This window comes from Procambarus clarkii, chromosome 4, assembly GCF_040958095.1.
Source record: "Procambarus clarkii isolate CNS0578487 chromosome 4, FALCON_Pclarkii_2.0, whole genome shotgun sequence".
Lineage (NCBI taxonomy): Eukaryota > Metazoa > Arthropoda > Malacostraca > Decapoda > Cambaridae > Procambarus > Procambarus clarkii.
This window is the reverse complement of record NC_091153.1, coordinates 8,447,294-8,464,287: the sequence shown is the minus strand read 5'-3', so window position 1 is coordinate 8,464,287 and position 16,994 is coordinate 8,447,294. Positions and strand designations below refer to the sequence as shown.

Below are 16,994 nucleotides of genomic sequence, written 5' to 3'. Positions count from 1 at the left end.
AGAATGATGTATCAGCCAAAGCAAAGGACGAGCCCAACCGTTTCACAGCCACATCATTCACATTACTGAGAATGACCAGACGATCAGGCTGCACGAAAGTGTTTGCAAACTATTTAATACAAGCTACAAGTAAGTTTTTTTTAAGCTGGAAACTGATCCATCGTTAGAACGTCTTGAGGTAACAACACGACCACAACAGGAAAGACTCTTCAAAATGATTTAGTAGCAACAGAAGAAGTTCGAAAGTGGATGAGTGACTACCTCTCAGGAACAAAGTCAAGAGTTACAGTGAAACTGAGGAAATCAGAGTCAAGAGTAAGGAAATCAGAGTCAAGAGTGAGGAAATCAGAGTCAAGAGTGAGGAAATCAGAATCGAGAGTGAGGAAATCAGAGTCAAGAGTGAGGAAATCAGAGTCGAGTGTGAGGAAATCAGAGTCGAGTGTGAGGAAATCAGAGTCGAGTGTGAGGAAATCAGAGTCGAGTGTGAGGAAATCAGAGTCGAGTGTGAGGAAATCAGAGTCGAGTGTGAGGAAATCAGAGTCGAGTGTGAGGAAATCAGAGTCGAGTGAGGCTACGAGTAAAGTTGCACATATCTCAGAGCTGAGCCCACATTCTGTTTCTGATATATGACATCGACCTGAGAGAGAATATGGCCTCCATTACATAAATATTTGCATAACAAGAAAAATTAATAAGAGGAATTACTACAGAGATAGCCTGTGATACCATGCAGAAGCATCTGGGCAAACACTCGTAAGTGATGACACAGAAGTGAAAATGTAACAGGAGTGCAAACAGGATTGCAACAGGAGTGAAAAGGGCGTAAAATGAGGGGAAAGTAAATTCCTGCTTCAGAGGAGCAAGATCTTGGAATAGATATAACCAAAAATAAAATGCTAGAATAACACATTACAAGACCACCGTCACCAACTGTTCAACCATCCTATAGGCTTCAAAAACTATTGTAAAGGAGCCTCTTGGGCACTTCATACTGTCTGCTAAACCCACTTATATATCCAGCACAAGCATATAACCCTCACCTGTAACAGCACAATGCGTAACAAGAAATGGGACAAATATTGTAAACAAAGTTCGACACTGAGGAAGGGGATTATCATAAGAGAGCAAAAAGCCATTAAGACTATATAGCATTTGATCAAGATACGAATTTGGCATGGGACGGGGCGAAAGGAATGGTGCCCAACCACTTGGACGGTCGGGGATTGAACGCCGACTTACATGACGTGAAACCGTCGCTCTACCGTCCAGCCCAAGTGGTTGACCGGCTCGATACTGAGAGAACAGGAGCACCCAACATTAAAGGCGACGAAGAACAAGGGATAAGTAAAACAAAAGCAAAGGTCTATGGAAAATTGTTAAACAAAGAAGCACTGTTTAATTTATTAGTAGCAAAAATTGAAGAACAGATGGAAATACGAATGACCAATCAATTGCAGAGACGTCAATAGAAAACTCGTCCGCATTAAAGCTCTCAGGAAGTGGAGTGGTTATAGAAGTAGTCGTTCAGCCTGTCTCAGCCTTTGACGTATATAAAGAAAATGAAAAAACCGGGAAACTAGTCATCGCATTCAGGTATAAATGTTCCCAAGGCTGGAATTTGAGCAGTGCCTAATACCTCAAATATATAAGGATGAAAATGCACACACACACACACACAAATGCACACACACACACACACACAAATGCAGACACACACACACACACACACACACACACACACAAATGCAGACACACAACTAAGAAGTCTTAGCAAGTAGAGAAAAACAAAAGCAATCATCAATATGTATCCGGTACAGTGCGACAGTTGATGGTCATGTATCAAGTGTTACTGGGACGGTTCTTCTGGATAGTGTGGAGGAGAGTCAGGAGCATCACTGGGACGGTTCTTCTGGATAGTGTGGAGGAGAGTCAGGAGCATCACTGGGACGGTTCTTCTGGATAGTGTGGAGGAGAGTCAGGAGCATCACTGGGACGGTTCTTCTGGATAGTGTGGAGGAGAGTCAGGAGCATCACTGGGACGGTTCTTCTGGTAAGTGTGGAAGAGAGCGTCAGGAACCGGTATGGAAGAGTGTGGAAGGCTTGTCACTCTTCACTAGCGTCCAGCGTTAAGAATACCAATCCATCTCTTGAAGTCTGGAAACTCCTCGACGCGCTCCATAGCCAAGAGGCAAAGCTTGAACATCTCACTAGAGAAGCAGCCTTTCCTGTGAAGGGAAATAAATAATTCATCAACATGTATGTGTCGTGTCGCTAAAGGGAACGTTTTGCTTAATCACTCTTCAGCAACTTCAGAGGCAGAAGGAAATGTATTAAATATTTGTGTATCATTAAAATATATTGCATTATCAGCCCCTAATATAGTACTGGAAGATAAGCACTCTATTTGTAAACACTTTAGATAAATTTTTGCTGTATTTGACAGGAATTTTGACAACTTGGATACTGACCTGCATCCGGCCAAGACGTCAGTGTCCCGGAAGACGTTGTAGCAATCCTCACAAACCCGGGTCACCTTGCCGTGGACGGCTCGGTTGCCCATCACTCCAGGACATTCTTCGAAGACATACCTTGCCGTTGTCTGCTGTACCAGTAGCCCAACCACCACCACCAGCCACACTCTCTGTGAGGTCACACCAGCAGACATTAACAGTGTACTGTGTACTCCTCCACCACCAGCCACACTGTAAGGTCACACCAACAGACATTAATAGTGTACTGTGTACTCCACCACCACCAGCCACACTCTCTGTGAGGTCACACCAGCAGACATTAACAGTGTACTGTGTACTCCACCTCCACCAGCCACACTCTCTGTAAGGTCACACAAGCAGACATTAACAGTGTACTGTGTACTCCACCACCACCAGCCACACTCTCTGTAAGGTCACACAAGCAGACATTAACAGTGTACTGTGTACTCCACCATCACCAGCCACACTCTCTGTAAGGTCACACAAGCAGACATTAACAGTGTACTGTGTACTCCACCTCCACCAGCCACACTCTCTATTTGGTTAATGTTTTCTGTACAAATCTCCAAATGTTTCAACAAAATAAATACATTTTCTTTGTAAAAATTACACCTTTAACCAGTCTTATGAACACATAATGTTTAAAATATTATGTATCATCACACGTTAGTATTATTTTAGTTCTGTATTAGAATAAAGTATAAACCTTTATTGTTCTTTCTTAGTAACTTTATAGCATTAGTTTAGATTAAAATATTATATATATTTAGAGTTCTTTTAGAAAGTTACAATACGAATTATCAGTAACATTCCTGAATATATATTATATATACTCAGCATTTGATTTCAAACACAACTTTGCCGGGTTTTAAGGAATAACGTCAATGTTATGTGAATGAAACTATAGGACCATCAGAGTCATGTCACTAACTTTGTCCAGGTGTAATTTTGTCCCTGAATAAAGACTTTAGTTGAGCAAGGAGGTGTAATTGTTCCTTTGCTCACTCTACATTCACCTTTATGTTACGTTTTTATAAAGTTAATATATTTTCTATTTTCATTTTCACTCAGATATGTTGCATCTATTGAAAGATTTTTCTGCTCAGAGACCGAACTCATTTTGATTCTACTGCTATGACAAGTGGACGGTAGAGCGACCATCTCGCTACATGCTGGTTGGTGATCGTCCCGCGACTGTCCAAGTGGTTGGGCACCATTCCTTTCCCTCTGTCCCCATCCCAAATCCTTATCCTGACCCCCTTCCAAGTGTATAATGACTTGGTGCTTTCTCCTGATAGATTCTTTCCATTCCATGCATTTGTAAGTACGTTTGTACGTAAGCTTCTGTGTGTGTGTGTGTGTGTGTGTGCGTGTGCGTGTGTACTTACCTAGTTGTACTTAGTTTTGCTTGCAGGGGTTGGCTCTTTGGTCCCGCTTGTCAACTGTCAATCAACTAATGTACAGGTTCCTGAGCCTACTGGGCTCTATCATATCTACATTTGAAACTGTGTGTGGAGTCAGCCTCCACCACATCACTTCCTAATGCATTCCATTTGTCTACTACTCTGACACTGAAAAAAATCTTTCTAACGTCTCTATGGCTCATTTGGGCTCTCAATTGTGTGTGTGTGTGTGTGTGTGTGTGTGTGTGTGTGTGTGTGTGTGTGTGTGTGTTCAAAATGAGCCAAATCTAACCCATAATTGTGTCGCTTCAGCTGAACATCGACTTTGTTAGAGCTTATGGTCGCTGATCATCGTCCTTACAGAGAATATTCAGGTGAAGGACAAATCTCCGTTAGCGCTTATATCAGACCGCATAAAATGTTCTCGACATCCATTACCTCTTTACTGCCTGTCAGGAAATATCTTCTCTGAGAACATTTAATTGCCTTTCATTCACCATTTGTGTTGCATTTGTTTTCGTGAAAGCGAGAGAGAAAGAGAGAGAGAGAGAGAGAGAGAGAGAGAGAGAGAGAGAGAGAGAGAGAGAGAGAGAGAGAGAGAGAGAGAGAGAGAGAGAGAGAGAGAGAGAGAGAGAGAGAGAGAGAGAAATAATGATATAAACTATTCATCGTGTAGAAAATAATGACTACTAACCCGTACAATGAAGCATTGAGCCGCTTGGTTAACCATCTCTTGAAGCACTACTGACACCCGCTCTGGTGCTCTTCCACAACCAACTCGTAGAACCTTCTTCTGTTACTGGTAACTCAGCACCAAGCTTAAGGTATGACTCTTCCCCCTGGACTCAGGCGGTGCGTCACGTCGGTGCAGAAGCTGTTGCTAGCAGCGATGCCACGCGGACTGCTCTACGCAAGGATGCTGCGGCCCCCATCTCTAATCTTCGTCTTTTATATGGCAGATGTCTATTACACGCAGATGACACCATGCGCAGAATGATACAGTATGAGGTAGCTGCTTCCAGAGACCTCTTAGCACCGTGTGATTTATTCAACTATTGTATTCTATTCTTTGAATAGAATACAATACTTTAGAAGACTTTAGAGACAAATTGTTTATTATGCAAAATTATGACAAAAAAAATAAACAACCCACCATATCAATATGCGGGCCGCTCCAAGCAACAGCCTGGTGGACCAAACTCTCACAAGTCAAGCCTGGCCTCGGGCCGGGCTTGGGGAGTAGAAGAACTCCCAGAACCCCATCAACCAGGTATATGTGGGCCTGCGGGCCGCTACAAGCAACAGCCTGGTGGATCAAACTCTCACAAGTCAAGCCTGGCCTCGGGCCGGGCTTGGGGAGTAGAAGAACTCCCAGAACCCCATCAACCAGGTATATGTGGGCCTGCGGGCCGCTCCAAGCAACAGCCTGGTGGATCAAACTCTCACAAGTCAAGCCTGGCCTCGGGCCGGGCTTGGGGAGTAGAAGAACTCCCAGAACCCCATCAACCAGGTATATGTGGGCCTGCGGGCCGCTCCAAGCAACAGCCTGGTGGATCAAACTCTCACAAGTCAAGCCTGGCCTCGGGCCGGGCTTGGGGAGTAGAAGAACTCCCAGAACCCCATCAACCAGGTATATGTGGGCCTGCGGGCCGCTCCAAGCAACAGCCTGGTGGATCAAACTCTCACAAGTCAAGCCTGGCCTCGGGCCGGGCTTGGGGAGTAGAACAACTCCCAGAACCCCATCAACCAGGTATATGTGGGCCTGCGGGCCGCTCCAAGCAACAGCCTGGTGGATCAAACTCTCACAAGTCAAGCCTGGCCTCGGGCTGGGCTTGGGGAGTAGAACAACTCCCAGAACCCCATCAACCAGGTATATGTGGGCCTGCGGGCCGCTCCAAGCAACAGCCTGGTGGATCAAACTCTCACAAGTCAAGCCTGGCCTCGGGCCGGGCTTGGGGAGTAGAAGAACTCCCAGAACCCCATCAACCAGGTATATGTGGGCCTGCGGGCCGCTCCAAGCAACAGCCTGGTGGATCAAACTCTCACAAGTCAAGCCTGGCCTCGGGCTGGGCTTGGGGAGTAGAACAACTCCCAGAACCCCATCAACCAGGTATATGTGGGCCTGCGGGCCGCTCCAAGCAACAGCCTGGTGGACCAAACTCTCACAAGTCAAGCCTGGCCTCGGGCCGGGCTTGGGGAGTAGAAGAACTCCCAGAACCCCATCAACCAGGTATATGTGGGCCTGCGGGCCGCTCCAAGCAACAGCCTGGTGGATCAAACTCTCACAAGTCAAGCCTGGCCTCGGGCTGGGCTTGGGGAGTAGAACAACTCCCAGAACCCCATCAACCAGGTATATGTGGGCCTGCGGGCCGCTCCAAGCAACAGCCTGGTGGACCAAACTCTCACAAGTCAAGCCTGGCCTCGGGCCGGGCTTGGGGAGTAGAACAACTCCCAGAACCCCATCAACCAGGTATCAGCCAGGTAATATAAATAAAAAAGTAAATTTTCGTTTGTTCAAAATCGCTAATCTCCGAAAGTTCTTCACCGATTGATTTAAAATTTTCACACAACGTTCCATTCGCATTCGAGCTGATTTTTATATACATTTTATATAGATGTCACGTCTGTGACGGGGAAAAAAAAATACTTTTTGAAAAACAGCGCCATCTGTTGCCCGTAATAGCAACACATGCTATTAAATATGTTACGATTCCATTTCAATGTTACCGATTTCATTGATTAATTGAATTTTCATAGATTCTGATTTATTTTCATTTTGTTTTAATTATTTTCTGTGACAATGCGTTGGAATTGAGCTGTGTTGTTTACTATTCCGTTCACTTCGAGGATATAGTTATTTTATATATTAGTTTTTCATTTCGTTTTTTAACTGTTTTTCTTATGTTTCAGTGATGGGAGGGCATTATCGTGGGAAAGCGCCAAGCCATTACGACTATATGGCACTGGGAAGGGATCAGGATATAAGGATTTGGGATGGGACGGAGGGAAGGAATGGTGCCCAACCACTTGGATGGTCGTGGATTGAACGCCGACCTGCATGAAGCGAGATAGGATTTCTATCCAATTTCTGATAGGAACTGATATAACAATTTCATTGTTCCCAATTTTCAGATCATTTGGGAATGCATCGAACGAGGGTGTGGGGAATGGTGGGGTGGACGAGGGGACTAGAGAGTGGGGGATGGTGAGGAGGATGAGGGGATAAGGGTGGGGGTAATCGTGAGGAGGAAGAGGGGACAGGGGACAGGGGAATGGAGAATGGTGGGGAAGACAAGGGGACTAGGGAGTGGGGGATGGTGGGGAGGACGAGGGGACGGGGGAAGGTTGCTGTGGCTCAGCAACGCATGGCCGGGTACAGCTAGTGTGAAAATATATATATATATATATATATATATATATATATATATATATATATACATATATATATATATATATATATATATATATATATATATATATATATATATTTATATATATATATATATATATAAAACGGGGTACCACCTCTGGCTGGAAGGTACAAGATGTACATTAGTTACTACAATAGGATTTAAAGGTTATGGATCTCTTGGAGCTCCTCCGCTTCCGGACAGAAACCGAGGACGCAGCAGGCGTTTTCCCTCTGGATCACCACACTGAGGCGCTGAAACAAGAAACTGGAAGCCCTTGGGTCTCTGGTGATGTCAATGAGCCTGGAACCCAATTCTTTGAGAAATCCCAAGGCACTCCTGCCCCCAGAGGCCATGCGTCTCAGACGCTATGGAAACAAAGATGAATTGACCTTCCAGTCGCCCGTATATGACTGATTTTGCTGTTTCCCTGTGGTTGGCCGCCCCACCTGCTTGATCAGCACCGAAGTGTATGTAGGTGTCTGCCAGGGCGGATACACATGTGTTGTCCCATTTTCCTCATGTGTTTTTCCCCTTTTCCAGGGGTATATTGTGATGCCATCAGGGCGAAGTGCGGGGAAATCCGGGTTTTGGAACCCTAGGATGCGAATTTCTCTCTCCGCTGGGCACTGAGCTGAGACGAGGCTCCTCTTGATGATGTCATTAACCTCGTTGTGTCTTGCATGCCAGCCCTTTGTGCTTCCGCAGTGCAACCTATGCAGTCCATATTGGTCTGCTTCCACCATGTTACAAATACACTTGTATTCAGTGCGAATTGGGGAAACAAGGCGGAGGGCCACTGTTATACGAAGGGATTCTGGATCTAGACGCGTACATGCCCGGTGGGACATGTACTTCTCTGAGGCGGGCTTTCTCCTTGTCTGATATTGTAGCGCTGAGCATGGCATCAGCTATTTTTTCCACTAGCGGGTGGTCCCAGCTGGACTGTTCATGTTTTTTTGTTGGATCTGTGATGGATGCTGGGGCTGCAAGAGTATCCCACTGATTTGAACATTCAGTGAAAGCATGATCGTGTATTCCTGCTATATCACTCGCGGGTTCTTTTAGGATATCTCTTACGAGGTCGTGCGATGCATGGGAGGAGGAAAGGAAGGCTGGTAGAGCAATCTGGTAGGCTGTGCGGACACCAAGGCCGTCGAGACTTGCAGGGAGGGTTGCTTGCTCCCACTGAGAGTCCAGAACAAAGGGAACCTCAGTTGTGCAGACCTGACAACAGCCAAAAACGTCCAGACGGAGTCACCCTGCAGCCATGGAGGGATGGTTAGCAGGTCGTGTGGGACTACACGTGTGCATCCACATTGGCTGATACCTATCTAAGTCGCTGTATAGCTTAGGGAGGTGGGGCGACCACCTTCAGGGAGACCCAGAAAACCAACAAGTACAGGGTCCTAGAACGTTGTTTCAGGTTCGTGCCTATAGACTCTGAAACCCTGGGTGCCTGGGGTATATATTCACTTAAGTTCCTAAAGAAGGTGGGTGAGGAATTCATTGGTAAAACTAAAGACTCAAGAGCGGCCAGTTTCCTGTTCCAGCGCCTCAGTGTCGCGGTCCAGAGAGGAAATGTGTGCTGTGCCTTGGGCACGCACCCAACCTCCGAAGAGCTGGACGAGGTCTTCGAACATTGATTGTTATTTGTGTGTGTTTTCTGTAAACTGTAGTAATGTAATAAAATAAAATAATATTAAATAAAATTTAAGAAAAAATAGGGGTGGTAGGAGAGGAAAATATCCAAGTGTTCAGCGAGAATCCACAAGATCTTCTCTGAATACTCTTTATTTTCTTTTTCGAGGCTGTAAGTCCCTACAATTGCACTAGAGGTAGTACCCAATATATATATATATATATATATATATATATATATATATATATATATATATATATATATATATATATATATATATATATATATATATATATATATATATATAACTGAAAACTCACACCCCAGAAGTGACTCGAACCCATACTGCCAGGAGCAGCGCAACTGGCGTGTACAGGACGCCTTATTATCCTGTTCAGTTGCATATAGTCCTGGGGACCATTCAGGCTTGTTTGCATATATGTATATATATATATATATATATATATATATATATATATATATATATATATATATATATATATATATATATATATATATCATTGCACTTAGGTCATAGGTCAGGCTCATATAACCCAACAGTGACAAATGAGAAGGCTAGACACTAATAACAGCAGTTGCCAGCAAAAATTAGCCCGACTGAACTGACGATAACGAATCCCAACACATTTATAACACATGTTAAACACGAGAAAAACAAATTAGACGCGCTTGTTTCGTGAAAGCGAAGTCCTTGGCGCCAAAGCGAGACGGACAGGATCTCGCTAGTCTCAGGTATTTACAGGTCTCTGGAGTGCCTTTTTCCAGCTAGTCTTCAGGAGAGATTACCTTCCGTCTCGTCGCGTTCCTTCAATAGTTATAATTCTGGCGGTGATGCAAGTGTGGGTGGGAAATTGAACATTCGGTTTGGAGTCACATTGGCCCCCTCCCCAATCCGCAGACAAGCTTTATCAATAGTTTCAAACGAATCAATGAAAATTTCCCAATCTCATATTAATTCAGGAGTACCTACCAGTGCCAGTTCTTGCTCGCTGTCAATAGCATTGAATTCAGTAGAGTTCCGGGTTGGTCTAATTTTGTCCTTTCTTGGCCGAGTGGGTTAAGACAGGTGTCTGGAAATCACCAGAACGCCGGTTCAAGTCACCCCCCATTCCCACAAAATTATTTTCTCGTTGATACATTGTGATTATTTGGTGATATAAATAAATGCATTTACATATTTTTATGTATATCGCTCAATGTTTTTTCTCTTCGGGTTGATGTCACCCTTTCCTCCTATGAAAGTAAAGCAAAGAGTAATGATAATATACAGAATAATCGACCCAGCGCGTATTTCTGGAACTCTGCGCAGTACCATTATCTGCGTGAAAAGAGTTCTGCCATATATAAGGGGGAAGAGTGGAGATGGAATCGCAGCATCCTTGCGTAGTGCAGTCCCAGAAGCAACGCTCCTGGTAACAACTTGTGACACGATTCCTGCGTGACGCAACGTCTCCGGACCTGGAGAGGTTTCATACCTTAAGCTTGGTGCTGAGTTACCAGTAACAGAAGAAGGTTCTACGAGTTGCTTGTGGAAGAGCACCAGAGCGGGTGTCAGTAGTGCTTCAAGACATGGTTAACCAAGCGGCTCAATGCTTCATTGTACGGGTTAGTAGTCATTATTTTTTTACACGTTGAATAGTTTATATCATTATTTCTCTCTCTCTCTCTCTCTCTCTCTCTCTCTCTCTCTCTCTCTCTCTCTCTCTCTCTCTCTCTCTCTCTCTCTCTCTCTCTCTCTCTCTCTCTCTCTCTCTCTCTCTCTCTCTCTCTCTCTCTCTTTCTCTCTCGCTTTCACGAAAACAAATGCAACACAAATGGTGAATGAAAGGCAATTAAATGCTCTCAGAGAAGATATTTCCTGAAGGCAGTAAAGAGGTAATGGATGTTGAGAACATTTTATGCGGTCTGATATAAGCGCTAACGGAGATTTGTCCTTCACCTGAATAATCTCTGTAAGGACGATGATCAGCGACCATAAGCTCTAACAAAGTCGATGTTCAGCTGAAGGGACACAATTATGGGTTAGGTTTGGCTCATTTTGAACACACACACACACACACACACACACACACACACACACACACACACACACACACACACACACACACACACACACACACACACACACAAATATGTGAATGAATATATACCACACAGGTGGAAACTGAGTACCCAGATGAGCCACAGAAACATTAGAAAGAATTTTTTCAGTGTCAGAGTAGTTAGTAAATAGAATGCATTAGGCAGTGATGTGGGTGAGGCTGACTCCATACACAGTTTCAAATGTAGATATGATAGAGCCCAGTAGGCTCAGGAATCTGTACACCAGTTGAATGACAATTGAGAGGCGGGACCAAAGAGACAAAGCACAACCCCCGCAAGCACAAATAGGTGAGTACACACACACACCCACACACAGAAGCACACGTACAAACGCACTTACAAATGCATGGAATGGAAAGAATCTATCAGGAGAAAGCACCAAGTCATTATACACTTGGAAGTGGTCAGGATAAGGATTTGGGATGGGGACAGAGGGAAAGGAATGGTGCCCAACCACTTGGACAGTCGCGGGACGATCACCAACCAGCATGTAGCGAGATGGTCGCTCTACCGTCCACTTGTCATAGCAGTAGAATCAAAATGAGTTCGGTCTCTGAGCAGAAAAATCTTTCATTAGATGCAACATATCTGAGTGAAAATGAAAATAGAAAATATATTAACTTTATAAAAACGCAACATAAAGGTGAATGTAGAGTGAGCAAAGGAACAATTACACCTCCTTGCTCAACTAAAGTCTTTATTCAGGGACAAAATTACACCTGGACAAAGTTAGTGACATGACTCTGATGGTCCTATAGTTTCATTCACATAACATTGACGTTATTCCTTAAAACCCGGCAAAGTTGTGTTTGAAATCAAATGCTGAGTATATAAAATATATATTCAGGAATGTTACTGAGAATTCGTATTGTAACTTTCTATAAGAACTCTAAATATATATAATATTTTAATCTAAACTAATGCTATAATGTTACTAAGAAAGAACAATAAAGATTTATACTTTATTCTAATACAGAACTAAAATAATACTAACTTGTGATGATACATAATATTTTAAACATTATGTGTTCATAAGACTGGTTAAAGGTAATATTTCTGCAAAGAAAATGTATTTATTTTGTTGAAACATTTGGAGATTTGTACAGAAAACATTAACCAAATAGAGAGTGTGGCTGGTGGAGGTGGAGTACACAGTACACTGTTAATGTCTGCTGGTGTGACCTTACAGTGTGGCTGGTGGTGGTGGAGTACACAGTACACTGTTAATGTCTGCTGGTGTGACCTTACAGTGTAGCTGGTGGTGGTGGAGTACACAGTACACTGTTAATGTCTGCTGGTGTGACCTTACAGAGAGTGTGGCTGGTGGTGGTGGTTGGGCTACTGGTACAGCAGACAACGGCAAGGTATGTCTTCGAAGAATGTCCTGGAGTGATGGGCAACCGAGCCGTCCACGGCAAGGTGACCCGGGTTTGTGAGGATTGCTACAACGTCTTCCGGGACACTGACGTCTTGGCCGGATGCAGGTCAGTATCCAAGTTGTCAAAATTCCTGTCAAATACAGCAAAAATTTAACTAAAATGTTTACAAATAGAATGCTTATCTTCCAGTACTATATTAGGGGCTGATAATGCAATATATTTTAATGATACACAAATATTTAATACATTTTCTTCTGCCTCTGAAGTTGCTGAAGAGTGACTAAGCAAAACGTTCCCTTTAGCGACACGACACATACATGTTGTTGAATTATTTATTTCCCTTCACAGGAAAGGCTGCTTCTCTAGTGAGATGTTCAAGCTTTGCCTCTTGGCTATGGAGCGCGTCGAGGAGTTTCCAGACTTCAAGAGATGGATTGGTATTCTTAACGCCGGACGCTAGTGAAGAGTGACAAGCCTTCTACACTCTTCCATACCGGTTCCTGACGCTCTCTTCCACACTTACCAGAAGAACCGTCCCAGTGATGCTTCTGACTCTCCTCCACACTATCCAGAAGAACCGTTCCAGTGATGCTTCTGACTCTCCTCCACACTATCCAGAAGAACCGTCCCAGTGATGCTCCTGACTCTCCTCCACACTATCCAGAAGAACCGTCCCAGTGATGCTCCTGACTCTCCTCCACACTATCCAGAAGAACCGTCCCAGTGATGCTCCTGACTCTCCTCCACACTATCCAGAAGAACCGTCCCAGTGATGCTCCTGACTCTCCTCCACACTATCCAGATGAACCGTCCCAATAACACTCGATACATGACCATCAACTGTCGCACTGTACCGGATACAAATTGATGATTGCTTTTGTTTTTCTGTACTTGCTAAGACTTAGTTGTGTGTGTGTGTGCGTGCGTGTGTGTGTGTGTGTGTGTGTGTGTGTGTGTGTGTGTGTGTGTGTGTGTGTGTGTGTGTGTGTGTGTGTGTGTGTGTGTGTGTGTGTGTGTGTGTGTGTGTGTGTGTGTGTGTGTGTGTGTGTGTGCGTGTGTGGGTGTGTGTGTGTGTGTCTGCATTTGTGTGTGAGTGTGTGTGTGTGTGTGAGTGTGTGTGTGTGTGTGTGTGTGTGTGTGTGTGTGTGTGTGTGTGTGTGTGTGCGTGTGTGTGTGTGTGTGTGTGCGTGCGTGTGTGTGTGTGTGTGTGTGTGTGTGTGTGTGTGTGTGTGTGTGTGTGTGTGTGTGTGTGTGTGTGTGTATGTGTTCCCCAACCAGTGTCACCAGATATATCGCCCACCAAGAAGTGTTCACGTATGTGGATTAAGCATAAATGTGCTTCGTTAACCATACATGTTGCTGGAAACAGTACACGTGGTTAACGGTATACATGGCAGCATAACAGTGTATGAGGCTGATTAACGGAACATGTGCTAGTTAATGATATATACCTTTGGTAACGGTATATGTGGCTTGTTCACTGCATATGTGGATGGTTCAGAGTTGCACCTAAATAAAGAGGCATTTAATTATAATTCCGTATATATGAGGTTCGGATGACGACAGGACCTAATGATGATATATTTACATATTGCAGATTTCATTTTCAAATAAGCCCGTTACCAAGTCCACAGTTGAAGACAGGTCATATTCATCAGCCTTGAGTCCATAGATATATATATATTTAAATATACAGGAGAGACGCACTATATATGTACAGGAGAGACACACTTTGTTTAAATATACATAGTTATTCATTCACACTAGGAGAATCTAACCCCCACCCCTTAATATCATAATATCACCCCTGACGAATCAATCCTTCAACCCCTCCCCTCCCCTCCCCTCCTCTTTCCTTCCCCTAGCAGTATATCCCCACCTCCCCCCACCCCTCCTCCCACTCTCCTTTTCCCCAGTAACCAATTAGATGTGAAAGGTTCTTCTGGATTTCCAATTTTTTCTTGCATATCTCTAACAAAATTTTGTGTTTGGTTATGCTAATTAATTTACAGTTAATGAAACTTTACAGTAAAAGATAATGAGTGTCAGGTCTGCGTTGCAGTGATTACTGATGATGGGGACTGTTACAGCACGAATATCAATAAATATTGCCAAAGTCTTCATGTTTTCCTGGTTCTCATATATATATATATATATATATATATATATATATATATATATATATATATATATATATATATATATATATATATATATATATATATATATATATATATATATATCCTAAATTCGTGGTGATGGATTAAAATACAAAATTAAATTGAAAAATTAATCACAAAATATATAAGTAAATGTTTTGGGATTTTGGGATTTCTAAAATATCAAAATCAATGAACTATATATTTAAAAAATATATACGCGTCAAAATGTGATTTAAATGGCTGTAAATGAAGACAATAATATAATGCAAATATTCGAAAGTACAAAACAAATGCTAACACTTAAATGTATAAAAACAATGCACTTGGGCGCCTGACAGCTGAGTGGACAGTGCTTCGGATTCGTAGTCCTGAGGTTCCGGGTTCGATTCCCGGTGGAGGCGGAGACAAATGGGTAAAAGTATGGGTGGATACTGGGAGATTTGATAACAAAAATGTGTCCCTGTATGTCCCTGACAACAGGGAGACACCCAGTGTGAATCCTCAGCCCCATAGGAGAGACATCCATGTGTCCTCCAGCACCATGAGAGATGCCCAATGTGTCCCCAGCACCAGGAGAGACACCCATGTGTCCTCCAGCACCAGGAGAGACACCCAATGTGTCTCCAGCACTAGGAGAGACACCCAATGTGTCCCCAGCACCAGGAGAGACATCCATGTGTCCTCCAGCACCAGGAGAGACACCCCATGTGTCCTCCAGCACCAGGGGAGACACCCAATGTGTCCTCCAGCACCAGGAGAGACACCTCTGTGTCCTCCAGCACCAGGAGAGACACCCAATGTGTCCTCCAGCACCAGGAGAGACACCCAATGTGTCTCCAGCACCAGGAGAGACACACAATGTGTCTCCAGCACCAGAAGAGACACCCAATGTGTCCTCCAGCACCAGGAGAGACACCTATGTGTCCTCCAGCACCAGGAGAGACACCCAATGTGTCCTCCAGCACCAGGAGAGACACCAATGTGTCTCCAGCACCAGAAGAAACACCCAATGTGTCCTCCAGCACCAGGAGAGACACCCAATGTGTCCTCCAGCACCAGGAGAGACACCCAATGTGTCCTCCAGCACCAGGAGAGACACCCAATGTGTCCTCCAGCACCAGGAGAGACACCCCATGTGTCACCATCAGAGTGGGAAGCACGACAAGTGTCCGAAGAGAGATGGCGCGACTCTGGCGCCAACTTGGAGCGTCGCTGCCCTCAACAAGTGTAGTGGACCCCTGTTTTCTGGCTCCAAGACGCCCCGACGCCACTCAATTCTCAAGGGCAGAACCCCATTGATGCGCTGTTCACAGGCTGCGAGGCAGTAATGACAAGTCCCGGACGTGTTCTGGTCTACCATTAGTCCCTCTCTCTCTGTTGCTCTGCACGACATGCACAAATTGATAACTGCTATATATCGTGTTCTGTAATGTAGTCACAAAATTTGTTTCTCGTTTCCTGTAATTCATATTTATCACATCATGGAGTCATTGCTGGGTAAAGTTGTTATATATGAAATTTTCCCAAAAATAAATGTCTAATTTGGCATTTCTGGCCCAATTCCCAAAATATCTGCTGTCCATGCAGCGTATTTTGCGATGAATGAACTATTTATACCACATGTGATCTGCCCACTACCATTTCTCGAGGAGAATAACGGCAATTTTCCATTGGAAATGACTGCCAGAGACCTGCCAGGGCCCCAATGAAGGCGGCCACACGACATCAGAGAAGCACTGACCGTTCCATTTTTTGCTAAGGTCGGGCCAAGATTGGGGTCCAATGACTCAGCTAGTGGCACGCGTCATCCGCGACCTTACGGCGCCCGGCTAATTGTCATCAGAAAATCCTTCGCGATCGATATCTTTCTTAAGTTATTTATACGGTGGTGCGTAGTAATGAGAGGAGACGCGATGGCGGCGGTTCTGTGCGTCTCTACTGCCTCACACGGCACACACCTGTGGCCACACAACTGCCTCATTCTCCACAACTGGCTGCCTCACAGTGCATAACTGGTGCGCTACACAGCTATAGTGCGCTGCTATACCCGTGACTCCATACACCTGGTGCCCAGTACAACCTACATAGTTCTTACCCTACCCAACTGGTAGCCTACACAACTGGCAGCCTACACAACTGGCACCCTGCACAACTGGCACCCTACACAACTGGCACCCTACACCACTGGCACCCTACACACTTGATAAGCTACACAACTGGCACCCTTCACAACTGATAAGCTACACAACTGGCACCCTAGACAACTGATAACCTACACAACTAGCACCCTACACAACTGATAAGCTACCCAACTGAATATCTACACAACTGAAATAGATATCAAATATCTAGTACAGAGATATGTAGCCTCTGGTACACCAC

The 16,994-nt window shown here is 44.4% G+C and overlaps 2 protein-coding genes across 2 annotated transcripts; one reads left to right on the top strand and one right to left on the bottom strand.

The window, feature by feature from the left end:
- Nucleotides 1-1,357: 1,357 nt before the first annotated feature.
- On the bottom strand, nucleotides 1,358-4,830 carry LOC123751362 (molt-inhibiting hormone-like). The gene is made up of 3 exons (XM_045733458.2): nucleotides 4,590-4,830; nucleotides 2,469-2,641; nucleotides 1,358-2,225 (listed from the first exon to the last, which is right to left on the bottom strand). The coding sequence occupies exons 1-3, from the start codon at nucleotides 4,623-4,625 to the stop codon at nucleotides 2,114-2,116; spliced, it is 321 nt and encodes a 106-aa protein (XP_045589414.1). The 5' UTR covers nucleotides 4,626-4,830; the 3' UTR covers nucleotides 1,358-2,113.
- A 5,525-nt stretch (nucleotides 4,831-10,355) lies between these two features.
- LOC123751370 (molt-inhibiting hormone) lies at nucleotides 10,356-13,518 on the top strand. Its single transcript, XM_045733468.2, has 3 exons — nucleotides 10,356-10,573; nucleotides 12,383-12,555; nucleotides 12,799-13,518. Exons 1-3 carry the CDS (start codon nucleotides 10,538-10,540, stop codon nucleotides 12,908-12,910), a joined length of 321 nt encoding a protein of 106 aa, XP_045589424.1. The 5' UTR covers nucleotides 10,356-10,537; the 3' UTR covers nucleotides 12,911-13,518.
- The last annotated feature ends 3,476 nt before the right edge of the window (nucleotides 13,519-16,994 follow it).

Bases quoted from the DNA above. Each gene is read 5' to 3' on its own strand.
- LOC123751362 (XM_045733458.2), bottom strand. From the start codon at position 4,625: ATGGTTAACCAAGCGGCTCAATGCTTCATTGTACGG. The intron at 2,642-4,589 runs GTTAGTAGTCAT...GTGACCTCACAG, and splicing joins CTCAATGCTTCATTGTACGG to AGAGTGTGGCTGGTGGTGGT. The intron at 2,226-2,468 runs GTCAGTATCCAA...TTCCCTTCACAG, and splicing joins GACGTCTTGGCCGGATGCAG to GAAAGGCTGCTTCTCTAGTG.
- LOC123751370 (XM_045733468.2), top strand. From the start codon at position 10,538: ATGGTTAACCAAGCGGCTCAATGCTTCATTGTACGG. The intron at 10,574-12,382 runs GTTAGTAGTCAT...GTGACCTTACAG, and splicing joins CTCAATGCTTCATTGTACGG to AGAGTGTGGCTGGTGGTGGT. The intron at 12,556-12,798 runs GTCAGTATCCAA...TTCCCTTCACAG, and splicing joins GACGTCTTGGCCGGATGCAG to GAAAGGCTGCTTCTCTAGTG.